The sequence below is a fragment of the Coregonus clupeaformis genome, chromosome 26, assembly GCF_020615455.1.
Source record: "Coregonus clupeaformis isolate EN_2021a chromosome 26, ASM2061545v1, whole genome shotgun sequence".
Lineage (NCBI taxonomy): Eukaryota > Metazoa > Chordata > Actinopteri > Salmoniformes > Salmonidae > Coregonus > Coregonus clupeaformis.
Window position 1 is genome coordinate 38,554,947 of NC_059217.1, and position 26,800 is coordinate 38,581,746.

At 42.4% G+C, this 26,800-nt stretch overlaps 2 protein-coding genes across 5 annotated transcripts in view; both read left to right on the plus strand.

Moving 5' to 3' along the window:
• pot1 (protection of telomeres 1 homolog) overlaps positions 1 to 9,803 on the plus strand; it is a 44,383-nt gene extending 34,580 nt beyond the window's left edge. For 2 of the 4 annotated variants that reach the window (XM_041849494.2, XM_041849493.2), the window contains exons 11-19: positions 4,302 to 4,486; positions 4,592 to 4,839; positions 5,921 to 6,077; positions 6,346 to 6,551; positions 6,832 to 6,967; positions 7,090 to 7,172; positions 8,397 to 8,491; positions 8,655 to 8,760; positions 9,402 to 9,803. In XM_041849494.2, the coding sequence (XP_041705428.2) occupies positions 4,302 to 4,486; positions 4,592 to 4,839; positions 5,921 to 6,077; positions 6,346 to 6,551; positions 6,832 to 6,967; positions 7,090 to 7,172; positions 8,397 to 8,491; positions 8,655 to 8,760; positions 9,402 to 9,553 (1,368 nt within the window). In that variant the 3' untranslated portion in view covers positions 9,554 to 9,803. The remainder of the gene's footprint in view (positions 1 to 4,301; positions 4,487 to 4,591; positions 4,840 to 5,920; positions 6,078 to 6,345; positions 6,552 to 6,831; positions 6,968 to 7,089; positions 7,173 to 8,396; positions 8,492 to 8,654; positions 8,761 to 9,401) is intronic. The other 2 variants (XM_041849495.2, XM_041849496.2) reach the window with 2 other exon arrangements.
• A 3,092-nt stretch (positions 9,804 to 12,895) lies between these two features.
• Positions 12,896 to 25,636, plus strand: LOC121540546 (prosaposin receptor GPR37-like). The gene is made up of 2 exons (XM_041849497.2): positions 12,896 to 14,497; positions 23,375 to 25,636. The coding sequence occupies exons 1-2, from the start codon at positions 13,430 to 13,432 to the stop codon at positions 24,206 to 24,208; spliced, it is 1,902 nt and encodes a 633-aa protein (XP_041705431.2). The 5' UTR covers positions 12,896 to 13,429; the 3' UTR covers positions 24,209 to 25,636.
• The last annotated feature ends 1,164 nt before the right edge of the window (positions 25,637 to 26,800 follow it).

Consider the following 26,800-nt stretch of genomic DNA (forward strand, 5'->3'; position numbering starts at 1 on the left):
TCTCTCTCCCTCTTACTGCACTCATCCCATCCCTTTGCATGTTCCCTCTTTCTCTCTTCTCTACCATTCCCTCTATCCCTTTCCATCTATCCCTCTGTCATTTCTTAAGTTTTCTCCTCATGTCTCTTTCTCTCTTTCTCAGCACAAACTCTCACTCAGATGATAACCCGAACACTGTACTAGTGCTCTGCTCTGGATCTCCCAGTTTCCCTTTCTGCTGAAACCGCAACCATCTTGGTCCAATTCCGCCACATGCAAAACCTAGATAGAATATCCTATATATATATATATATATATATATATATATATATATATATATATATATATATATATATATATATATATATATATATATATATATATATTTTTTTACCGGTCAAAAGTTTTAGAACACCTATTCATTCAAGGGTTTTTCTTTACTTTTACTATTTTCTACATTGTAGAAAAATTGTGAAGACATCAAAACTATGAAATAACACATATGGAATCATGTAGTAACCAAAAAAGTGTTAAACAAATCAAAATATATTTTATATTTGAGATTCTTCAAATAGCCACCCTTTGCCTTGATGACAGCTTTGCACACTCTTGGCATTCTCTCAACCAGCTTCATGAGGTATTCACCTGGAATGCCTTCTTAAAAGTTAATTTGTTGAATGTCTTTCCTTAATGCGTTTGAGCCAATCAGTTGTGTTGTGACAAGGTAATGGGGGTATACAGAAGATAGCCCTATTTGATAAAATACCAAGTCCATATTATGACAAGAACAGCTCAAATAAGTAAAGAGAAACAACAGTCCATCATTACTTTAAGACATGAAGGTCAGTAAATATGGAACATTTCAAGAACTTTGAACATTTCTTCAAGTGTAGTCGCGAAAACCATCAAGCGCTATGATGAAACTGTATATATTTTTTTATTTCTAGATAATTTTTCCACTGAGAGATAACTACTTCTGGATTTGAAATAAACTGGAAAGTTCAATGCTAAAGGTGTTGGTCATGTTCAATTGCTTTTAGTCAGAAAATAGGCAGAGTTTAGTCCCTTAATAGCTAGTGACCTTCCATGTTCACCTACAGACACACACACGTACAGAGGACAACCTATGGTGATTATTTACAGCTGACCCTGCACTTAATGGATGCAGTCCCCCCCCCTCCTTTCCCTTGCTTCTTGTTTATTGAACACAGTGTATAGCCCTTGCTTCCTGTTCATTGAACACAGTGTATAATGGTGAAAAATGAGATTAACGCTTTAAAAAGCAATTGCGAATGGCGAGAGCATTCTGAGAAAGAATATCGTTCACACTTCTGCTTCATTACACCGCTCGCTCCCTTTGCCTGTGAAAACAATGTGATCTGCCATGCTCGCCTTCTGTGAAGTCATTTTTATCGAGTTCTTTAAGGGGGGATAAAATGACAAATTGGGAGCGCTGCTTTGCATGGGTCTGTGTCCGTATAAATACCCCCATTTGTAAAGGGTGTGTGTATACGGTGTTTTTTAGGGGCAGGCACATACAAGCGTTTTAATCACCTTCATGAGCTCCGTTATTTGATTTCTTTGACATCCTTGTGTTTCTCCCAGAGCTTTATAGGAAGTGAACCCTGGTGTCTGGACCAGGAGAGGTCGCGGTGTCATTGAAGCACCGGGATTCCAGATTCCTATCATTGCTGTTTTGTGAAGGGTACTTACTCATTGTTGGGATGAGGGGGTTTGAGGCTCATTAGAATTGCAATGTGAAGAATAGAACTCGAAACTCTACCTAGTTCCATTGGTCTGCTCCCAGAATGCAACTCTCCTAGTAGTTGTATCCTTTCTTGACTCAGGCTGTCTCAAGTTCAGGATTTCAGTTCCATTCTCGCACTGGTGTTTTACCTCACCCTGGGTTTATGAGGTTGCAATAAAGCGTGTCAGTTACGTGACTGGGTGCATGGACAACTTTGAACATGTGGCCTGCTCTACAGTGGGAATAAACTGCCGACTCTATGTAAATGTCCCACCACTTTAGCCTTCATGGACCATGCATGTTGACCAGAGAGATCACTTTCTGTCTACGGATAGTGAGGCCCCTCCCACTATACTGTACCACTGTGGCCTCTTGGCTAGCCACACATCTTATCATGAGACTGTGTTAGGCTGCTGAGTTAAAGGCATTAGTTCAGGGAGTCTACACAAGTCTTCAGGTCTCAGACAAGGTTACTTGTCACATGAGCGTGGTCTGAAACCACATTCATTACTATGGCAGCTCTTGTTAAAAAAACTTGTAATTTCACTGCACTGTTTCCTCATATGACTTAATCTTGTATCTTAGGGAACACTTTGTCTGACTTTGTTTACCTTACAGAAAAGTGTTAACAAAATGGCTGCCAAGAGCCCAAACATTGTACTTTAATCGAAGTGCTTAATCTCAATGAGCCACACTTATTGTGCTACTTCCCCCCTCCTGTGAGTCTCCCCACTCCCCACCCACAACCCCTGAATCCTGTAACTAAGTAATGTCAGCTCTCTTTCTAGCATCCGGTTCTAGTTTCCTTCTATTATAAAAAGGCTGGTGTGAAATTAGGTGTTTTTTTCCCCGCTCTGCCAGGCGGCTAAAGTTTGGTCTGGTTTATTGAGCCTGACTCATTGAGAAACTGTAAAGCCGAAAGCAATCTTCTGAATTTGGAGAATCCTTTACTGAGCAATCATTGCGTCACTCGGACAATGAGACACTGCGGAAACATCTCAAATGTCAGTCGGTTGGCTCATGACGTTTGGTCACACAGACTCACTTGAACATGTATTTTTGGGCGATGACTGTTAAGCGGATAGAAAACGTCACTCTAATGCGTCAACGAACCAGGGCTGTCACTGGCCAAAAGAGAGCCCCCATCGCTTGGCTCAGTATGTGTTCTCATTATAACCACACCTGGCTACTTTGGGCAGAGGATGGTAGATTTAATAGCTGTAGCAAGGCAGGAACAGCTTTGGGGTTAGCAGCAGTGCTTGGCTTGGCATGCTTTGAACCAGAGGCATGCAGCATCACCCCCTTTTCTCTACAGTCTCACTGTCCTCCTCTGTTCTCTCACCAGTCTCTGAGCATTCATCATTTACTCTGTGGCTCGAACACCTGTTTCTATCTTTGGCATTTAAATACAAACAAAACTGTGGCCAACTCACAGAACTCTCAAATAAAATGTACGGCCAGTGTCTTAACTAAACATTGGACACCCCCATCTTTGCAATGAGATTGTGAATGAATTCCTCTGCTGTTGGGTTAGCTTTTTTCACCCTGTGGAGGATACAATTCTTAGAAGTCTCTCACGATTCCATAAATGTTCTTTGGAATGCCTGCTTTGTGCAGTCGATTTACAAAAAAACCAAGAACATGTTAAAGGAATGTATGCCATCTTTAAATATGGCCAGTGATACTAGATACATTTTACAATTTTTTTTACATTTTAGTCATTTAGCAGACGCTTTTATCCAGAGTGACTTACAGTTAGTGAGTGCATACATTATTTTTTTATTTTTCATACTGGCCCCCCGTGGGAATCGAACCCACAACCCTGGCATTGCAAACGCCATGCTTTACCAACTGAGCTACATCCCTGCCGGCCATTCCCTCCCCTACCCTGGACGACGCTTGGCAAATTGTGCGCCCCCCCATGGGTCTCCTGGTCGCGGCCGGCTACGACAGAGATAGGTGCATGATACTAGCCCATGTTATGGCCGGAAGCTGAACAAAGCCCCTGATGAGCAGGAAAGTGAAACGGTGCTCCCCTACTACTCTACTACCCTGTACTTACAGCTGGAGCATGAGAGGTGAAGTCAGGTTCCTGTCACCCTGAAGCTGGTCGTGACTGTATGAGACAGCCTTGATGAGATATACTTGTTTTAAATTACTTAAACCTGATTTTGTCTCAGTATCCCGGGAAAGTTTAGATTTGGTAACATACCGCACTCTTCTGGCTGGAAGTGTCAAATTAAACTGATGCATCCTGCTGCTTGTTATTCAGCAACAGTGAAATTATTGATTGACCACTATGGGGAGCAATAGTCCCTGTCACAGATGTCTGGTGCTGATTTCCATCTGATGCGAAGACTGCAACTGCATTTAATATTTTTTACAATTGGGCATGGCAAAAAGGAAAACATTGGATGACTCAAATCCAAGGATCCTGAAACACTTTGACTCATCCCATCAATTTCCAATGTACAGGTGCTATTTTCAGCCAAAGCATTCAACATACTTCATTAGTTGAGAGGGGTTGGAGTGAGACATATGTTTCTAACACGTATTTGACCCCTCCTCCTGCTAGCCTGGGTCATACCTTCGGATATACAACCTACACGCAGTTCCTGGGGCTAGTCGGTTGCCTAGCAATGACTCCGGCCAGTCTGATCAGACGGAACACCTGGGTTTCTACCTGCATGGGGGCTCCTCATACGGCAAGGGGTTGCGCGTGCTGCCTGACGACAGCCCAGATATACTGGACCTCAAAAGGTAAGAGAGGGCTGTCTGCCATTTTGTGTTGTCACCTCACAAGGCCTAAATGATAGGAAACTATCGCTTGAAGTGCCAATCTTTTTTATTTTCTCATTGTTTCAGGATCTTGGAGACCTTCTCAGACTCTGACATAAATGACTCATCCCTGTTTGAGGTCTGGAGTACACCACCAGAGTCTATTGGTATGTTTACATTTTTCACTTTGATGCTTTTGTGTACAATATCTGGTTTTCCTGTTAATATTGCTTACACTCATAATGGTTTGGAAGGGCGTGGTTTGGAGGAAACTTTTGGCACCACATATGTTTCTGCTGTCATTTTAGGTGCTTCTCCAGATGAAATTGCTACAGGTATGAAATGAAAAGTATGGAGCTATTTCTTGACACTTGTGGGCAAATTATAAGCACATTGTTGCTGCCAGATCTTTTTACATATTTGTAGGCGTAATTCACACCCCCTGCCAGTACAAAATCACTTCCCAGTCTAGGCGTAATTCACACCCCCTGCCAGTACAAAATCACTTCCCAGTCTAGGTGTAATTCACACCCCCTGCCAGTACAAAATCACTTTCCAGTCTAGGTGTAATTCACACCCCCTGCCAGTACAAAATCACTTCCCAGTCTAGGCGTAATTCACACCCCCTGCCAGTACAAAATCACTTCCCAGTCTAGGCGTATTTCACACCCCCTGCCAGTACAATGGAAACTGGGTTTCAGACTACTCCTACACTACTAATAGACTTCTATCACAGATGTGGGTGTACATGTCTTTGTATTGTTGCAGTCCTGTCTGACACTAGCGGGCTAATGTGATGCTCCATTAACCGTTACAGGCTAGATACTGTTCGGCGTAGCACAAATAATTTTCGGCCAACCTTAACTTGACGATACTATCTTCATTCTCAATTCGGCCAAATATATATCTTAGAAAATGTCTGTGTCCAGTTGTAAGTGGTTCATTTGAATTTAGAAAATGCTCTGTTATTAAAATAAATTATTTTTTTGCTCCATGAAGTAATCCAACAATGTGTATGCCACAATCTTGTTTATTTCAAATCTTCTCATTGATCAAGACCAGTGAGTGTCATCATGACATGCGTCACTTTGGGGTGGACCCACCTGTCTCAATCAGTGAGAGAAGATTTAAATAGACAAGATGGTAGCGTACACTTTGTTGGATTACTTCATAGAACAAAACATGTATTTATTTTAATAACAGAGCATTTTCTACATTCAAACGAACCACCTGCAACTGGACATGGACATTTTAGAAGATGCATGTTAGAGTGAATCGAGAACTAAGTTAAGGTTGGTCGAACATTATTTGTGCTACGCCAAACAGTACCTATCCCGTAACGGCTAATGGAGCATCACATTAGCCCGTTACAATCTGCTAGCGACTCTGACACTTGTTGTATGTGTGTTGGTGTAGAGAGGAAGTGTGACCACACTGTGGAACAGGTGAGTCTGGCTGAAGTGAAGAGCAGAGGCCCTCCTCAGGTGTTCCACGTTCAGGCTCAGCTCAAGTCTTACCAGCCTCAGAGACTCTACCAGTCCCTGAAACTCTATTGCCACGAGTGTAAAACCATGTGAGTTACTTCTATACACTAACAACCAAAATCACCAAGCCCTTTATTAGTTGAAACAGGTGTGTGCACCCTCTGGGAGTCAATCAGGAATGGTCCTTGCTATCTGGGATCCTTGTGACGTCCTTACCTCATTGAAGTTAACGTTTAAACATTTTTAAATGTTAAGGTAAGGATAAGGGTAGGGGTTTAGGGTAGGGACGTCCCAAGGATTCCAGACAGTACTAACCAGTCAGGAATAGATTGAGAAACTCTGCCCTGTACCTTTCAGACGGGACGTCCCTGATGATGTCACAGTGGGGGGGGTGTTCTCAGAGGCCCAGAAGGACGTTGGACCTTGTAATAATGGGTACTGGACTCTGGAGCTGAATCTCCCCAGAGAGCCTCCTTCTGAATCCCCCAGCCGGAACCTGACCCTTCTGATCTCCAGCCAGCTAATGGGAAAGGGCAAGGCAAAGGAGCTGATCTTCCTGAAGGGTGAGAACCACACAATTGCCCTGTTGCTATGGAGACATGGACTGTTATCTGCATCTCTCTTCCTCTCATGGCCACAACCGTACAGACTTGAAAGCTAGTAAAGAAACGCTATATAAATGCAATCTATTTCTACTGAAACACAGTGATCCGGGTCTCTTTTAGTGATGCATATCACGTTTGCCTTCTAAAACCTACACAATGACAGTAGAAGGACGTTTTTACTCTACGTTTTACGCCAAAGGCTAAACTGTTATCCATTATTTTGTCTGCTTTCCCGTAGGGGCTACCTTGGAGGAGACGTGTCGGATAGCATCCGCGTACAGTAACATTGTCCCAGTGACGTCACCACAAGGAACCATGACCCCGCTGGATCTCTCGGCTCCCTTCCTCTTCCGGGGCACGAAAAGATACTATGGGTCTGTATCTATCTTGAAAGTGACTGTCTTAGCCACATCTGACACCGGTCACATTTTGTCCATCTGTGTACTTAAATGCACTAAAATGTGATGTGGGTTTTTATGCCTTTTGTGTTTTTCAGATGCAAACAGTGCTCCCAACTAAAAGTGGGAGAGTCATTGGGAGAAGGAGTAGAGGTGTTGGATGAGAAAAGTGTGGCAGACGGTATGACGATCTCTTTCTCACTGTGTACACCTTTTAGGTGGTGGAGATTTAGTGTGGACCTGACCCCGTCTTTATTTCTCCCTATTCGCCCCTTAATCACATTAACCTCTCACCTAGGTCGTGTTCACAGGCAAAACTATGGCAAAACATTTTGCAGTTGTAGGAAGATCTTATTAGACCAGTTTGTGTAACACCTCTTCTGTTTATTACCTTCCATGTCTACTGAACACCACACAGGTTATCAGTCAGATTAATCATCTTAGTAATGGAAATAGCAATGAAGATGTAGTCGTTGTTTGTGTGCTTCTGTAAGTTGTTAATATGTGTATGTTTGTATTTGGTGTAAAAAAATAAAAAATATATTTTTAATTTTTAAGATGATTAAAAGGCAATGTTAGCTTGAGTGGCATTAACTGGCTTTGTGGAACATGAGCTACAGTACACAGAGACAGATCTATCACGGTGACCTTTGTGACCTGGGGTTTTGTTTATGTTCTTGCTGTTTGTGTTATGACTGCTTTCTCTGTAGCTCTTGTGGATATTCTGGCTCGGCTAGGTTTTCCATTTCACTGCTCTGTTGTGTCTGTGACGTCTCGGCTTGTTAATGCTATGGTCACAGCTTCCGTTTTGATCATGTTAGGATTACCTGCATCCCTCTCTTTGCTTTTAAATGTGCTGGCTATTCTTGATCTTCTCTCTGCCCCAAGCCACCAGCTATTGAGGATTTTGTTGTACTCAGAGGAGGCTGGTGGGAGGAGCTATAGGAGGAAGGGCTCATTGTAATTGCTGGAATGGAATAAATGGAACGGAGTGAAACATGGTTTCCATGGTTTCCATATGTTTGGTGTGTTTGATACCGTTCCATTTATCTCATGCCAGTCTTTACAATGAGCCCGTCCTCCTCTAGCTCCTCCCACCAGCATCTTCTGGTTGGACTGTGTTGTCTTCTCTCTCACCCTCGTTACTAGGCTCCTGCCCCTTTCCTGAACCCTCAGTTGTTTTGATCTTATGTCTCCTCTCCACCAGCACTTTTAATGTTACGTCTGCTGTGTTTCTTCACTCCACCAATCCTCAGTTTTATGTTATGGTTTCCCTCCTGATTCAGCAGCACCTTGGGTTGTAAAGTTACACCATGCGTCCTCTCCTGCCTCTGCTCAGGTCTCTCTCTTAAATCATTTGGTTTTAATGTTATGGCTCTCCTCTCGGCTCTCTTCCCTCGCCCAGCTCTGGGGGTGCAGCTGCTGCAGTATGGCCTACTGATGAAGCTGGAGCTGCAGGATGGGACCGGCTCCCTGGAGGCCCTGCTCTGGAGAGATGCAGTACGTGAGGGGATGGGTGGCAGTCCATATGAAGAGACAAGACAGACACAACACATTTAAATATTTTTCAACTTGGTGCCCATAGGTCTGCATGGGTAGTTTGGCTCAATGTGTACTGTACACGTGTTGTCTAACTGGTAACTCTCCATTAACCCTATGGCAGGAATCCTTCTTCCACGTGTCAGCTGAGGACGCAGCAAACGACCAGGAGGCACAAGACAGGGTCCAGGAAACCATGGACAGACTCTGCCCACCAGGGAGTAGCATGGGTAATCATACATTATAATAATAATAATAATAATAATAATAATAATAATAATAAATGCCATTTAGCAGACGCTTTTATCCAACCGACTTACAGTCATGCATGCATACTTTTTACATATGTGTGGTCTGGGAATTGAACCCACTACCCTGGCATTGCAAGCGCCATGCTCTACCAACTGAGCTACATTGACTCATTGGCCCTGTATAGAAACATCCCTTATTATATAGGCTTTGCCGCAGGCTGCTTCCAGCACTGTAAAGTCCACTGATGTATCACTATCACATAAATAGACCTTTGAAGTGAGAAAAACATTCTGTCAATATTTCAAGGGCAGAGTCTTTAACCCCACATCAACATTGGGCACTAATGAAGCATTGACATACAGTGTAGAGGTTTCCCATTAGTGAGCAATGAGGCTGGATGAGCTTCCAGGCAGATGGCCCCTCAGAGCGTGAATACACAGCAGCAATTGAGCAAGTGACTGGACAGCAATTAGTATTCACATGTCCTCCTGAGCAGACCAGGCTAAAATATGTATTTAAGGACGTCAATTTGGTGTGTGTGCATGCATGTTTGTGTGTTGTATTCATTTTTGTGTGGTGTATTCATGTCTGTCTGTGACCTTTCCCTTCCTGTGCCCAGCGGAGAGGCCCTGGATGGACCTGTGTCTCAGTGCCTACACAGTGGAGGAGAACGGCCAGAGACTGACCTGCTACCAGATCTGCCACACGGATACCAGAGGCACTAACCCACATACACACCCTCACACACACGCCACACCTAGTGACACATAGCACTCAACATAACCAACCAGAATGTCATGTATATGCCAAATAGTCATTTGTGAATATTGTATATAGTTGTGTACCTCGATTCATCATACAAATTTATATTGGCTGAAATGTATCTGGCTTTGAGTGTCTCTGACCATTTCCTTTGTCTTATTTCCTTCTTTGTACCAACATCTTATATTTTTTGTACTTTCTTGACAGTATGTGTAAACTTATTTTTCCCCTTTTTAGAAATAAATTCTATGACAAATTATTTGAATTGTCAATTTGAATTTAATCATGGCATTTTCATTGTCTACATCCCTCAAACTCAACTCTGGACCTTGAAGCAAGTTCCACTGCATTTTTTCATTGTTCCCTCTAATCAGGGACTGATTTAGACCTGGGACACCAGGTGGGTGCAATTCATTATCAGGTAGAACAGAAAACCAGCAGGCTGAATAACCCTGGTCTACATCATATCACACTATTTCTTCTGTAGCCTTTTTATAGGGACAGATTTGAAGGTTTGCATCTGTGGAATTGCAACAAAAAGAATATATTACGTTTTTAATTGGATATCAACTAATGAATATCATTACAGTAGGCACTTTCAACCTAGGGCCGCCTCAGGGTGGAATGGTGTCATGTCAAAACCACAGAATTACTATTTCTGTGCCCAAAATGCCTACTGATAGTTCTTAATTGTCTTCGAATTTCACTGGCACCTGAAATGGGTTCTAAAAGCACATTCGTATCACTCTCAATGGAGTTAATCTGTGGGTGAACGATTGTTTTATGATGGGCTTCATGGCCCGAGGTAATGTGGCTGAAATGGATATAGCTCCCTGGGAACTAGTAGTGATGTTCTGTTCTACGTGTGGCTCTAGGGCTCTATCTGGTGGTATATCGGTGAAATGTGTTTGGAATGCAATGGATGTGGGACCCCCTGTGGTGTGTATGCAGGTTTTGGTTTGTAATGTATTACTTGATCATGTTTGATTATTAGGCTAATGATGTTAGTGGCCAGTCTTGTCGTTCTTGGAATTTTGGTAACAAATTATTTATAAAGGGTTTATAAGTATTTTATAAATTTCAGCGTTTCCCCTAGGATTTCCTTTAGTAGCGGTGGCAAAGATGATCTTGTTTAAAAAATATATAGCTCAATTATCTTTTGTACATACTGTACTTTATATCTGGTTTTAATCTTTTTAAAATTTAGACTGAAAACGTTTTACCATCCCGATAATTATTTTGTAGAAAAATAAAAAACGGCCGCTGCTATATGAATATAGGGGAAACACTGCATCTGTAATAAACGGATTAACACATTGGTTGAAACAACCAAGTGCCTAATTACTGGATGCGTTCTTTGATTTATGTAATTGTGAGGCTTTATTAAGTCCTGTATAGCAAATCAATCAGGCAGGTACTGCCCACAGCAGGTAATATACACAGAGTATATAAAACATTATGAACATCTTGCTAATATTGAGTTCAAGATTAATAAGACTCTGGTGCCTGGAGTGATGTTGGTGTGTGCTGTAATGCAGTTGGCAGGGGACTTTGTGATGTCTGATTTCCTGAGCTCTGGTTTTGTACCGTATGCATCATCCATGCTGTGAGGACACAGTGTTCACTTGGGGAAAATCTCCATACATCAACACCTGCTCTCTAACTTCAGGTTGTTCTGTACAAAGGTGAGTATCAGTCTATCATAAATAATAATGGCTTATGAAATCAGACATTTGTTCTACCGTGGTAGGTGCAGTTTACCCCTGTAGCCTATGTGAAGGTAGCAGTGCATGGCTCCACAGATTTTATGCTTACATTTATTTACATTTTACTCATTTAGCAGGCACTCTTATCCAGAGAAAGGTGGTGCACATTCTAGTCTTATTCATTGTTTGTGCTGCAAATCAGATTGTCTTGGTTCTTAGTTAATAACCAATTGAAGCAATGAAGTTTGGTGGATTTGTATATCTCACTCGGACGTTAACCTGGACTAATGGGCGTTAGGCAACACTCATTGGTGTCATTTGCTCTAGTGACATCATTGTTAATTGGCTAATTAGTTATTAACAACCGTTATCCCAAGGCAATCAGTCTGCAGTTGAAAACTAGCTGGCTGGCTTAAACTGGCACTTTTACAGTAATGTTGATTTAATGTGCACTGTCCCTGTAAAACTAAATGTAATAGCTACATAAAGTAAAGTAGCCTAATCACAAACTCCAATTGCAATTACTCCAATTGCAATTACCCAGGACTGCTCAAACGTAAATTGGAGTCAATTGTTTATTTTCTGTTGTGTTCTTCCGTTTATTTTATGTTGAATGATGCATCATATTTTGCTATAGCCTAAATAGTTTTTGTTGTTGCTACCATTTTTCCCAGGGGGTGCCAATGAGCTGTGTGTAAAGCTACAGTGATTACATCTATTATACTTGTCTTTGTATGACATGATAGACCCAGGTACTTAGGTATTAAAGTAACTGTCCAGTGAAATCTCATTTTTAAAAGTTAATATCCTGTTAACCCATACCCAAATAATTTTGTTGACTTATCCTATACTCGTGTTTGTGGCCAAAGCATAAATTGGAGGGGAAATAACACTTGGAAAAAAAACCACCTCAAACTTGTATCTCAAACAGACCGTTTAAAAATGCTTGCTATTTCCTCATAGAGTATGATGTCATACTCCTGAGGAGGATGATCTGGCCAATCAGCAGACTACTAGCGTAAATATGTTGTGTGAACTGTATATGCCCACACCATTCTGTTGTTGGGGTACACCCACACCATTCCAACACAGAAAAGCTGCTTTTGAGCATACTTAATTACTGTTTTTTGGAAGGAAACTATTTCACTCATATTGTAATTAATTATAGATCATATTTCATAGAAATCTGGAAATCCTGGACATTTACTTTAACTCCTGTCCACTGAATGTGGCTGTAAAATGTTCAATTAATCAATAGCCTATTGAATAATATGCTGGTGTTTTTTGGAATTGCTGAAAGCATGGTCGGGCAACTGTTTAGTTTTACACAAAAAGACAATGAGTGCTTGCGTTCATGAACCTGAGCTCCCCAGTACAGCGCAACCGTGAGATGCGTTTTACACGTTGTGGTCCTGCAGTACAGGCCATATCCATTGATGTGTACAGTAGGCCTTATACAACATGCCACCACGCTTAACAAAAACCTCTAGTTGCAGTGAATCATGTCGTTGGCAAGTTGCACAAAACACTTCCTGTTAGGTCCTCAACGGAGATCAACCTCCAGCAAAACAAGAAACGTTTGTAGGCTACTTACAGTATTTCAAGGAGCGACATTGTCTGAGGTGGTTGAGTGATGCTGACTGATTTAGTTAGACAGATTCGGGTTAGCCGCGAGGGGAGCCCGTCTCTTCTCTCCATGATGCTCACAATGCGCAGCTCTAGATGGAGCTTGGCACATCCCCGACAATACGCACTCCATCACGGACTCTGGGCGCCCGGGTCGTGGGTAACAGTAACCGTCCAGGGCGCTTTTCGGACCTAGACGCGCATGATTTTGAAATACGATCTTTTGACCACTTAGTCCTTTTACAATCTGTTATATCTTCAGAGGCACAGACGAAATTCAAACAAAGCCTACTTCACATGGTGAGGAAACAACCGTTGTTGAACTTTCCTTTGTCGCATTTCTGAGACTCACCTGTCCATTGCCAAGTGCACTTTATTTAGTTCGAAGTGGTGTTGACAACTATGGAATGAAGCTGTCAACAACAACAACAAAAAATCTAACTTGTGAGTTTTGGTTTGGCTTTGTTTCCGTCGTCTCTCCGATGTGGTAATCATCCATGGATAAATCTATTTCGAATACGATATACTATTGTTGCGTGTTTTAGAATAAACAATGCTGGTACTACTCTTAAGATTACTGTGTTTCTCGCTTTGGAGCGAGAATGTGTTCACTCACATACACGGAGAGAAGACAAAGACGCATTTTACTCCTAGACATTATGAATCCGCCGTCACTATCGGGAATCTACACAAAACCGATAGTGATAGTCAGAGATGGCACTCGGCGTATGGCAGAGTTATCAACGAAATGGACAATAAAAGGGTGCATACTCCAAGTTCATCTTCTTGGGATGTGGTTAGGACATGGATGGATAACATAAATGGGACTATATTCAATACGAAAAGGGTTATGAATGAAAGAACAATGGTGCGCAAAAGCAATTCGTCAAATGGAACAGAACCCGTTAGGTTACCCGAGGAAGGCGAGTCAAAAATGCTCATGGAGGAAAAGTTGGACACCGAGAAGCATGCAGCCATGGAAACGCAAGATGGTGTATACATTAATTTAAAGCCCTCCACGAGACATAAGCGAGGAGGACACCACTGTAACGAGGACAAACGGATCTGCAGACACAAAAGAGCAACTGTAGACCGTCAGAAAAGAAACGCGAAGGATGGCAGTAAAAAAGATAACAAAATAAGCGAGCCAACCATGCTGTCAGATGCGTCTTTGGACGCACCGCTGGCCACATGGGAACCCCTGCCTAACCCAATGGCCCAGAACCAGTCAACAGACATGCCATTTGATGCCACTGATTATGAACAGTTCACTTTGCCAGACCTCCAGGACTATACCCCACTGATTCCTCTCAATCCTCAAACTAGGAGAAAAGATGTCAAAAACCCATTTTACCCTGTAACAGCAGAATCATATGGGGCATATGCCATCATGATAATTTCGGTCATCATTTTCACTGTTGGAATAATTGGGAATATAGCAATCATGTGCATTGTGTGCCACAACTACTACATGAGAAGTATTTCAAATTCTCTTCTGGCCAATCTCGCCCTATGGGATTTTGTTATCATCTTTTTTTGCCTGCCCCTGGTGATCTTCCATGAACTGACCAAGAATTGGCTGTTGGGGGAGTTCTCCTGTAAAATCATCCCCTACATTGAGGTAATAATGTCCACTAGCTATTGTGTTACTTGAGTGAGTGTTATGATTGGGTGCTGAAGTGGGGGCACACAGTCACTGTTCAAAGTCTGCTGTCAATAACCCTATCTTCCTTGTGAAAGCTGTCACATACAGTGATCTAAAAAAGGATTGGGGCAGTGGCACATTTTTGTTGTTGTTTTTGCTCTGTACTCCAGCACTTTGGATTTGAAATGATACAATGACTATGAAGTGCAGACTGAGGGTATTTTCATCCATATCGGGTGAACCGTTTAGAAATTACAGCACTTTTTGAACGTAGTCCCCCGCATTTTAAGGGACCAAAAGTATTGGGACAAATTCACTAATGTGTATTAAAGTAGTAAAAATTATTTGGTCCCATATTCATAGCACGCAATGACTACATCAAGCTTGTGACTTCAAGTTTGTTGGATGTATTTGCTGTTTGTTTTGGTTGTGTTTCAGATTATTTTGTGCCCAATAGAAATGAATGGAGTCACTTTTATTGTAAATAAGAATATCATATTTTTCTAAAAACTTCAACATTAATGTGGATGCTACCATGATTATGGATTGATAGTCCTGAATGAATCGTGAATAATGATGAATGAGAAAGTTAGACGCACAAATATCATAACCTCAAGACATGCTAACCTCTCAACATTACAATAACAGGGGAGGTTAGCATTTTCTGGGGGGGTATGATATTTGTGTGTAACTTTCTCACTCATCAACAACAACAAAATGTGTCACTGTCCCAATACTTTTGTAGCTCACTGTATGTCAATTCATACACCATACAATGTTCTGTGCTTCAAGTGTTTGCAGTATTTGAGGGATCCTTTCCCAGGTCTAGATTTTTTTGTCCCGAATGTCACCTCAAACTGTTGTTCCAAACTCTTAGGTGGGTGTCACTGGCTAGCTACAGAGGTAAAAACCCCTAGGCGACTTATGCTATGTCAGGGATAGGGTTACAGTCCTACTTTCCCTAATAAGGCAGTAGTCTGAAACTCACTAGGCCTCAATAATTACATCAGAGACCCACACCTGTTGTTGCATCAGCTTACTTGTCTGTTTCAGCTGTAAGGCAGCTCTTATGTCAGCCATCTATTGTAAAAGATACAATGTTAAATGTAGGTGTTGAGGGATCACACAGAGCCAAGACAGGCCTTTAAAATAACATGTTTTCCAGAGTTTTCCAGAAAGCTAACCATACAGTAAAGTCTATATTTTGTAGCCATAGCATTGGTAACTGGGTTTATATTAACACACTTTTGACTACATACTGAATGTCATACAGTGAGGGGAAAAAAATATTTGATCCCCTGCTGATTTTGTACGTTTGCCCACTGACAAAGACATGATCAGTCTATAATTTTAATGGTAGGTTTATTTGCACAGTGAGAGACAGAATAACAACACAAAAATCCAGAAAAACGCATGTCAAAAATGTTATAAATTGATTTGCATTTTAATGAGGGAAATAAGTATTTGACCCCCTCTCAATCAGAAAGATTTCTGTCTCCCAGGTGTCTTTTATACAGATAACGAGCTGAGATTAGGAGCACACTCTTAAAGGGAGTGCTCCTAATCTCAGCTTGTTACCTGTATAAAAGACACCTGTCCACAGAAGCAATCAATCAATCAGATTCCAAACTCTCCACCATGGCCAAGACCAAAGAGCTCTCCAAGGATGTCAGGGACAAGATTGTAGACCTACACAAGGCTGGAATGGGCTACATGACCATCGCCAAGCAGCTTGGTGAGAAGGGGACAACAGTTGGCGTGATTATTCGCAAATGGAAGAAACACAAAAGAACTGTCAATCTCCCTCGGCCTGGGGCTCCATGCAAGATCTCACCTCGTGGAGTTGCAATGATCATGAGAACGGTGAGGAATCAGCCCAGAACTACACGGGAGGATCTTGTCAATGATCTCAAGGCAGCTGGGACCATAGTCACCAAGAAAACAATTGGTAACACACTACGTCATGAAGGACTGAAATCCTGCAGCGCCCGCAAGGTCCCCCTGCTCAAGAAAGCACATATACATCCCGTCTGAAGTTTGCCAATGAACATCTGAATGATTCAGAGGAGAACTGGGTGAAAGTGTTGTGGTCAGATGAGACCAAAATCGAGCTCTTTGGCATCAACTCAACTCGCCGTGTTTGGAGGAGGAGGAATGCTGCCTATGACCTCAAGAACACCATCCCCACCGTCAAACATGGAGGTGGAAACATTATGCTTTGGGGGTGTTTTTCTGCTGAGGGGACAGGACAACTTCACCGCATCAAAGGGATGATGGACGGGGCCATGTACCGTCAAATCTTGGGTGAGAACCTCCTTCCCTCAGCCAGGGCATTGAAAATGGGTCGTGGATGGGTATTCCAGCATGACAATGACCCAAAACACACGGCCAAGGCAACAAAGGAGTGGCTCAAGAAGAAGCACATTAAGGTCCTGGAGTGGCCTAGCCAGTCTCCAGACCTTAATCCCATAGAAAATCTGTGGAGGGAGCTGAAGGTTCGAGTTGCCAAACGTCAGCCTCGAAACCTTAATGACTTGGAGAAGATCTGCAAAGAGGAGTGGGACAAAATCCCTCCTGAGATGTGTGCAAACCTGGTGGCCAACCACAAGAAACGTCTGACCTCTATAATTGCCAACAAGGGTTTTGCCACCAAGTGCTAAGTCATGTTTTGCAGAGGGGTCAAATACTTATTTCCCTCATTAAAATGCAAATCAATTCATAACATTTTTGACAGGGGATCAAATATTTTTTTCCCTCACTGTACATGTGATTTGAATGCTGCAGGACCATATTATGAAAAATAAAAATGGTCTAATTGTTGATAGTCTGTTATTGCCTCTGGGGTTTATTCACAACGTGAACAGTTTGTACCCAGTTTCCAGACGTCGTCAACACAGGTCCTAGAGAGAAACTGGGTGTACTTTTGTTTCAGCCGAGCACTAACACACCTGTTTCAAATAATCAACCAATCATGGTCTTTAACCTAGACCACAATTAGCTGAATCAGGTGTGTTAGTGCTGGGCTGGAACAAAGGCCTGCAAACCCACTAGCTCTCCTGGACCGGAGTTGGAGAAAACTGAGTTCTGTTCCGCTTGCCGTGTAAGTGCAGTAAATTGTGATTGGTGCATTAAGAATGGCGTAATCTGACATCATAGAACTGAGCCTCATAGAACAGGATATCCACCTTTCAAAAAAACAGCAGATTAGCTGGTTATATCACATACTGTCTAAATTGAAACCCAGACAGACCCAGGTGCAGCTAGGGACAACACACAATAATCTAGATGATACGGGAAAAGTCTAAACGGGATCCTTGGGATGTCCTAATGTCAAGGGTAGGGAAGTCTCAAGGATTCCGGATAGCACTAACCTAGATGTTATGTTTTACATTTTTTACATTTTAAGTCATTTAGCAGACGCTCTTATCCAGAGCGACTTACAGTTAGTGCATACATCACTTTTTTTTTTTTTTTTTTCATACCCCCGTTATGTAGCCCAAGAACTTGGAACACCTTATACAGTCTGAGGTTACAGTGTAAAACCTATGCTGCGCAACAACTATGAGCTTTCTTGGTGAAAGTAGTGTCAATGAAAATAAACACAGATCTGAGGTGATTGGTTTAAGTATAATCAACACGTTGACAGACCCACCCTGTCTTCTGATAGGCTAGGTGCAATTTTTACTATTGTTTACACCTATCCCATCCTTTCAGATCTCCACAAGTGCAAAATCCTAGGGCTGGGTGTATCTGTCTCTGTGTTTTATGCAGTCCAATCCTCCACTCTTTTACAGACCTCTTTGATTCACCCTCCTGCTTTTAGCAGTCTGTCTGTTCTCACTGTTGTGGAAATGTAATTATTGTAAGATGACATAGTTTTGCTGTGGTTCACTATCATACTGTTGGTCCTGAGTGCCTTTCATGGGAAATGTGTGGAGTATTTACCCGGAAGAAACTACATTCTGTTCATGAAGGAAGCATGCTGAAGGAAGAGGAAATTATCTAGAAAAAAAATCATTCTCCAGGTGGCTCAGTTCATCTATCCGGGCACATACACTGAGTGTACTAAACATTATGAACACCTGCTCTTCGCATTACATAGGCTGACCAGGTGAAAGCTATGAACCCTTATTGATGTCACTTGTTAAATCCACTTCAATCAGTGTAGATAAAGGGGAGGAAACAAGTTAAAGAAGGATTTTTAAGCCTTGAGACAATTGAGACATGGATTGTGTATGTGTGCCATTCAGAGGGTGAATGGGGTATGGTAGTAGGTGCCAGGGGCATTGGTTTGTGTCAAGAACTGCAACGTTGCTGGGTTTTTCACACTAAACAGTTTCCCGTGTGTATCAAGAATGGTCCACCACCCAAGGACATCCAGCCAACTTGACACAACTGTGGGAAGCATTGGAGTCAACATGGGCAACATTGTATAGTCCATGCCCCAACGAAGTGAGGCTGTTCTGAGGGCTAAAGTGGGGCGGTGCGACTCAATATTAGGAAGGTATTCTTAATGTTTTGTACACTGTGTATAGACCTACATAATGACTACAAGACAAATAAGCCATCTCAAAAAGACCCAAACAATCCGTATGAGGGATGCTGTATAAAGTGCCAGCGCTAGTCTGTAATCTGCTTATTGGCAGTGATTGTCATTGTGTTTGCAAGTCCAATTCTATGCCAACATGACCTGTATGCCAGTTTAAAACTACAGTCCCAGACTTTGAGTCTCTTTGAGTAGCCAGCCTCCGTATTAAGAACATTAAATGAATAGCGGCAGCCGCATCCTCGTTATGCTAAGCGACTCTCTAATCAAGCAATTAATGGAGCATAACTACGCAAACAGTGGGGACATTAATTCTAATGGCTCCTGTGACAACTAAAGTGCTCTGTCACAATTTGTCATTATGGACACAGATGTGACAGAGGTTAGTTAGATGAGGCCTGCCCGCCACTGTTGACACAGCTCTAGAGGATAGCTGTCACGTTGACGATGATGGTATTTGGTTGAGAGCGCTTTGTCTTGACAATACTCTCTCTCTCCCTCTCTCTTCTCTCTCTATCTCTCCCTCTCTCTTTCTCTCGCTCTCCATCTCTCCCTCTCGCTCTTCTCTCTCTATCTCTCCCTTGCTCTCTCTATCTCTCCCTTCATATCTTCTCTCTATCTCTCCCTTGCTCTTCTCTCTCTATCTCTCCCTTCATATCTTCTCTCTCTATCTCTCCCTCTCTCTTCTCTTGATTTCTCACAAGCTAGATAAGTCTTTAGAAGGTATCATAGGAAATCCCAGGACATAGTGTCTATAATACTGTAATAAGCTCACATAGTCGCTGTCACAAACATAGTCGCTGTCACAAACACTGACTAGTTGGATATTAATTTCCCACTGAGCAAACCATTTCTGTACAGCATTCATATAAATCTTTTTTTTTAATCAGGTTTTTGCTTTGGCAGACTTTTTTTATTTATTTTTGTCAGTAAAACTCATGAATACAACTGTTTATGTCAAATTGTTTTGTGTTCTACTTGTGTCCCTGGTTGTCCTGAAAAGAAAATGGTAAAACTTCCTTGTGAGGCTAAATATAAGAGCTGGACATGCAAATAAATTAAAGTCAGATAATGAAAAGCCAATTTTAGCTGGGGACTCGGGAGTGATAGGGTTAATTGGCTTTGAGTAATGCTACTGTGATGATTAAGTTGAAGAAATAGTGTGTTTTAACAGATTCGGTCATAGATATGATGAAATTACTGGCTACATATGTACAATTACTCAGCAGTACATTTCCAACTGACCGAGCATATAGAGGGAAAGTTCTTAGGGACAAAGCATTCCTTGTATGTCATGACACATAGCAAAGATATTTGATATTGTTGTGATACACCTGTTTCCTCATATCCCCCTCCAGTTACAGAAAAGTTCATTTTAAACCAGTTTATATCAACGAATCCCAATAAACAGAACCCCCTGAGGGAGTCACAAGACCTAGCATATAAATCAAACTCTTTCCACAAGCGCGCACTCTCTCTCTCTCGCTCTCTCTCTCGCTCTCAATTCAATTTAAGGGGCGTTATTGGCATGGGAAACATATGTTTACATTGCCAAAGCAAGTGAAATAAACAAAAAATAATTAACAGTAAACATTACACTCACAAAAGTTCCAGAAGAATAAAGACATTTCAAGTGTTATATTATGTCTATATACAGTGTTGTGATGTGCAAATAGTTAAAGTACAAAAGGGAAAATAAATAAACATAAATATAGGTTGTATTCACATTTACATATTTACATTTTAGTCATTTACAATGGTGTTTGTTCTTAACTGTTTGCCCTTTTCTTGTGGCAACAGGTCGCAAATATTGCTGCTGTATTTGCACACTGTGGTATTTCACCCAATAGATATGGGAGTTTATCAAAATTTGATTGGTTTTCAAATTCTTTGTTGGTCTGTGTAATCTGAGGGAAATATGTGTCTCTAATATGGTCATACATTTGGCAGGAAGTTAGGAACTGCAGCTCAGTTTCCACCTCATTTTGTGGGCAGTGTGCACATAGCCTGTCTTCTCTTGAGAGCCATGTCTGCCTACGGCGGCCTCTCTCAATAGCAAGGCTATGCTCACTGAGTCCGTACATAGTTAAAGCTTTCCTTAATTTTGGGTCAGTCACAGTGGTCAGGTATTCTGCCACTGTGTACTCTCTGTTTAGGGCCAAATTGCATTCTAGTTTGCTCTGTTTTTTTGTAAGTTCTTTCCAATGTGTCAAGTAATTATCTTTTTGTTTTCTCATGATTTGGTTGGGTCTAATTGTGTTGCTGTCCTGGGTCTCTGTGGGGCCTGTTTGTGTTTGTGAACAGAGCCCCAGGACCCGCTTGCTTAGGGGGCTCTTCTCCAGGTTCATTTCTCTGTAGTTGATGGCTTTGTTATGGAAGGTTTAGGACTCGCTTCCTTTTAGGTGGTTGTAGAATTTAACAGCTCTTTTCTGGATTTTGATAATTAGCGGGTATCGGCCTAATTCTGCTCTGCATGCATTATTTGGTGTTTTACGTTGTACACTGAGAATATTTTTGCAGAATTCTGCATGCAGTCTCAATTTGGTGTTTGTCCCATTTTGTGAATTCTTGGTAGGTGAGCGGACCCCAGACCTCACAACCATAAAGGACAATGGGTTCTATAACCGATTCAAGTATTTTTAGCCAGATCCTAATTGGTATGTCGAATTTTATGTTCCTTTTGATAGCATAGAAGGCCCTTCTTGCCTTGTCTCTCAGATCGTTCACAGCTTTGTGGAAGTTACCTGTGGCGCTGATATTTAGGCCAATGTATGTATAGTTGTTTGTGTGCTCTAGGGTAACGACGTCTAGATGGAATTTGTATTCATGGTCCTGTCAACTGGAACACCATTATTTTTGTCTTACTGAGATTCACTGTCAGGGCCCAGGTCTGACAGAATCTGTGCAGAAGATCTAGGTGCTGCTGTAGGCCCTCCTTGGTTGGGGACAGAAGCACCAGATCATCAGCAAACCGTAGACATTTTACTTCAGATTCTAGTAGGCTGAGGCCGGGTGCTGCAGACTGTTCTAGTGCCCTCGCCAATTCGTTGATATATATGTTGAAGAGGGTGGGGCTTAAGCTGCATCCCTATCTCCCCCGGCCCTGTGGAAATAAATGTTTTTTTTAAAACAATTTTAGCAGCACATTTGTTGTTTGTGTACATGGATTTTATAATGTTGTATGTTTTCCCCCCAACACCACTTTCCATCAATTTGTATAGCAGGCCCTCATGCTAAATTGAGTCGAAAGCTTTTTTGAAATCAACAAAGCATGAGAAGACTTTGCCTTTGTTTGTTTGTCAATTAGGTTGGTGGTCTCTCTCTCTCTCTCTCTCTCTCTCTCTCTCTCTCTCTCTCTCTCCCTCTCTCCCACCCGTCCCGGAGGACCTGGAGTAATATGATCAAATTTTGGGTGGGTTCTAGTCAAGATTCTAGCAGCCGTGATCAGTCCTTGGTTCCAAATATTGAGGAATATGCTCTCTCTCTCGCTCTTTGTGTCATGGGCTCCCTTGCACACGGTATACTGTGCACCTTCTTATTATGTTAAACAGTCATCAATATTATAATTTGATATAATTAGAAAGTCTAAAGTTCCCCTTTTTGGCGCCTAACTGTAGTCTTCCCATTCTTTAAAGTATCACTCATAAGTCATTACTCATGGCTACTTTCAAACATCTCAGTATGGGAAATTAGGAACTCGTGTGGGATAAGTAACAGAGCTGTCAAAACAACTTCAGTAACAGAGCTGTCCCTCTCTAAACCTGTTGACGTCTAGTATACTGTGCTGTATGTACCATTGTCACGTGGAAATTGTTCCAAGCTGTGTTTAAAACACAGATCGTGTACAGTGGACACAGTCTTTTGGTCTTTTCAGAGAGCAAGATGGCTCTGGGGCCTTGGTATTTTATCCAGACTTTCCAAGGTGCATTGCAATTAGGAGTAGTATCTCCTCTATTGTGTGTTAAGCATAGGGCCTGGATACAGTCTTTATACTTGTTTCTCTCTAAAAAAATTAAACACTTTGACAGAACTTTGACGGTATTGTTAATGTGCAGTAATAACTCATCAACTGCATACAGTAGTGTCTAACTTCCCCCTCCCTTCTCTTTGTCCTTCCAGGTCGCCTCCCTCTTGGTCACCACCTTTACCCTGTGTAGTAACACATCAACTACATAGTGTCTAACTTCCCCCTCCCTTCTCTTTGTCCTTCCAGCTCGCCTCCCTCTTGGTCACCACCTTTACCCTGTGTAGTAACACATCAACTACATAGTGTCTAACTTCCCCCTCCCTTCTCTTTGTCTTTCCAGGTCGCTTCCCTTGGGGTCACCACCTTCACCCTGTGTGCTTTGTGCATCGACCGCCTCCGTGCCGCCACCAACGCACAGATGTATTACGAGATGATTGAAAACTGCGCCTCCACGGCCGCCAAGCTGGCCGTTATCTGGATTGGGGCTCTCCTATTGGCCCTGCCAGAGCTCCTGATCCACCAGCTGGTCACTGAAGATGGCGAGCCTCCAGATGTGACGCCCTGCCAGCGCTGCGTGGTTCGTATCTCCACCGACCTCCCGGACACGCTCTACGTGCTGGGCCTGACCTACGATGGAGCCCGCCTCTGGTGGTACTTTGGCTGCTACTTCTGCCTGCCAACGCTGTTCACCATCGGCAGCTCCCTGGTGACCGCACGTAAAATCCAGCAGGCCGAGCGGGCCTTTGTGCGTGGCAACAAGAAACAGCTCCAGCTGGAGAACCAGATGAACTGCACGGTTGTGGCGTTGGCCATCCTTTACGGTTTCTGCATCATCCCTGAGAACATCTGCAACATCGTTACAGTCTACATGGCAGCGGGTGTGCCCAGACGGACCCTGGATATTCTCCACCTGGTCAGCCAGCTGCTGTTGTTCTGTAAGTCGGCGGTGACACCTGTCCTGCTGTTCTGCCTGTACCAGCCCTTCAGCCGGGCCTTCCTGGACTGCTGCTGCTGCTGCTGTGGCGAGTGCGGCCCGCCAAGGTCTTCCACCACCGCCACCACCAGCGAGGAGAATGAGCACGAGTGCACCACCACCGACCTGGAGCTGTCACCATTCAGCACCATCCACAGGGAGGCATCCTCCTCCTACACCACCGTGGGGACCCACTGCTGAGAGGTCAAAGGTCATGACCTCCATCAGAAGGTACAACTGCCCAGTGAAGAGTTCAAGAGGTCGGACTTTAAACCAATTGGGCCGGTTTCCCCGCTCCCAGGTTAAGGTCACTCCTGGAATAAAAGGCATGCTCAATGGAGAATCTCCAGTGAGAGTGCATGTAAATCAGGGAATAGGCTTAATCTGAGTCTGGGAGACCGGCCCTTAAGAGTTGCGATCAGTTCATATTTTATTCCTGTCAATTTAGGAATTGATATTGCGGATAAAGGGCACATCCCATTATAAATCCATGTCCACTTCATTTCCTGAATTTACTTTGAATTAAATTGATGTAAACTCTGGTGAACATATGTGTCTCGGTCTACTTAAGGGCAGAGTTGTGGTTACATGCTATACTGTCTGTCCACTCTTTGTTTACAGCAATACATGCTATACTGTCTGTCCACTCTTTGTTTACAGCAATACATGCTATACTGTCTGTCCACTCTTTGTTTACAGCAATACATGCTATACTGTCTGTCCACTCTTTGTTTACAGCAATACATGCTATACTGTCTGTCCACTCTTTGTTTACAGCAATACATACTATACTGTCTGTCCACTCTTTGTTTACAGCAGTGGTCACCAACCGTGGTCGATCTCCAAGGCATTCCTAGTTGATCACCAAACATTTCTGTAAAAAACCCAACATAAAAGCCTTACGTTCGTTTTTTGTTATTCGTTTTGCGCTGTTGGCGGTAGGTGCACTTTATTATTTTTTAAATATTTTATTAGGTTGTAGGTTCACTTGATTCAGCAGCCCTAGCAACGGGAAGGCAAAGTCTAATAATTTCAAAACATTTGCAGGGAAATTCAAGCAGTGATAATGTATTGGGCCTATAGCCTGCTGCACAAACTTCATTGCTACAGAACTGTTTATAATTGGTTAATGTTGCATAGGCTTACGTTTTGTTAGAAAGAAAATCTGAGCGGTAGATCTCAGCTTGCATTTTGACTCAAAGTGATCTTGACTCAGAAAAGGTTAGTGACCACTGGTTTACAGAAACCATACGGAAAGGAATACATATGTATAGGTCAATTCAAAATTTGGAATTTATAGCAATTTCATTATAAAATCACCAGTAAGTCTTACTGTAATTTTTTTTGGGGGGGGGGTCATAATGTTGTCTCTTTCTGCCTCCACAGAGTGTCTCTGCATCAAATGGAAAGTAATATATTGAAAATGGCTGATCGTACTGTATTGTGTTTAGCTTATAATGGTGATTCTTGTGAATCAGTTCAAAGTTATGCCTAGCTCCCTTGCTATGTAAGTATATTATGCACTCTGTATTTGATAGCAGAAAACTGTACAATACACTTCAGTCAGTCAGTAAAGTTACTGGAGTGCAGTTTTTTTGTTGCTCACTTTAATAAAAAAAGAACACAGAATTTGACTGAATGTTTCTTTGACCCTCAAAATGTAAATTCCTTCATAATTGGAATAAACAATCCACTTACTATTTAGGGACTAACATCCCTTCTATCAAAACTGTTAACCATGAATAATAAATCTACCTCATCGTTTTGTCTTGGGAACTAAACATATGTGATAATATTCTCCAGATCGAGGAGTGTGGTTTCCCGATAATGGCCAGTTAGCTCTCAGAGAGGGGGAGTTTCTCATCTGGCCATTGTGACACCATCACTACCCACTCCCCAGAGTACACAGTAACCCTTGTTTAACTACCCGTCGTCAAGGCAACCTCAGGAATCTGCTTCTCAGCTGTCTCCGTGACGTCATGGTCGGCCGAGTCAGATCAGATGGAAAGGTGGTTAGAGAGGGGTTCATGGTATTGGACTGAACTAGGGTATGGTGCGACATGCATTTCCATGGAGATGGACTGTTATGGTCGGTTGTTGGCTCCCTAGAGCTCATTTCAGATGTGAGCCGCGCTAACTGCTAACCATGTTTCTGGTTGGTTTAGTTCAGATTTCCTTCAATGTACTGTATATTCGTCCAGTTTTCTAGACAGTCTAAGAATGTTTCTGTTGAAAACGGTTTCCTTAGAACATTTCTGGAACATGCTTGACTTGAATGTCAAGCTTACAACATGTTTACGATCAAGTAACATCTGCGCTGATAGGAACGGCATAGATGGACACAATCATATTTTAGGCAAAATTGCATTGTCTCTGTTTAACAGAATGATGCTGTTTTATAACTTCCTGGTCCTGATTTGTAATGCATTGTGAAGATATTGCCTGCCTGCAATTCTACAGTAGCAAAACAGCCTACAACATGGCCACCACCCCGTCCATATACAGTGCAACAAAATGGTGTATGACTTTCATCTGCCGTATATAGAGCCATGATGTCCCCAAATGATTTGGCTGTCAGATCCGGTCTTGTTATGGAACACAATGTCTTATTCTCCTCACAACACTGTCCTCCCACAGTGCTTCTGAGCCGGTCTTTCATTTTCAATCACTCCCTCTGTTCCTGATGGGATTATGCATAGTGACTACTCTTTTTTTGTCTCTTCACAGGAAGTAAAAGGCTCCACAGAGTTCATTCTGACTGTTAGGATGATGCTGTACCTGAGGAGCCTTTGA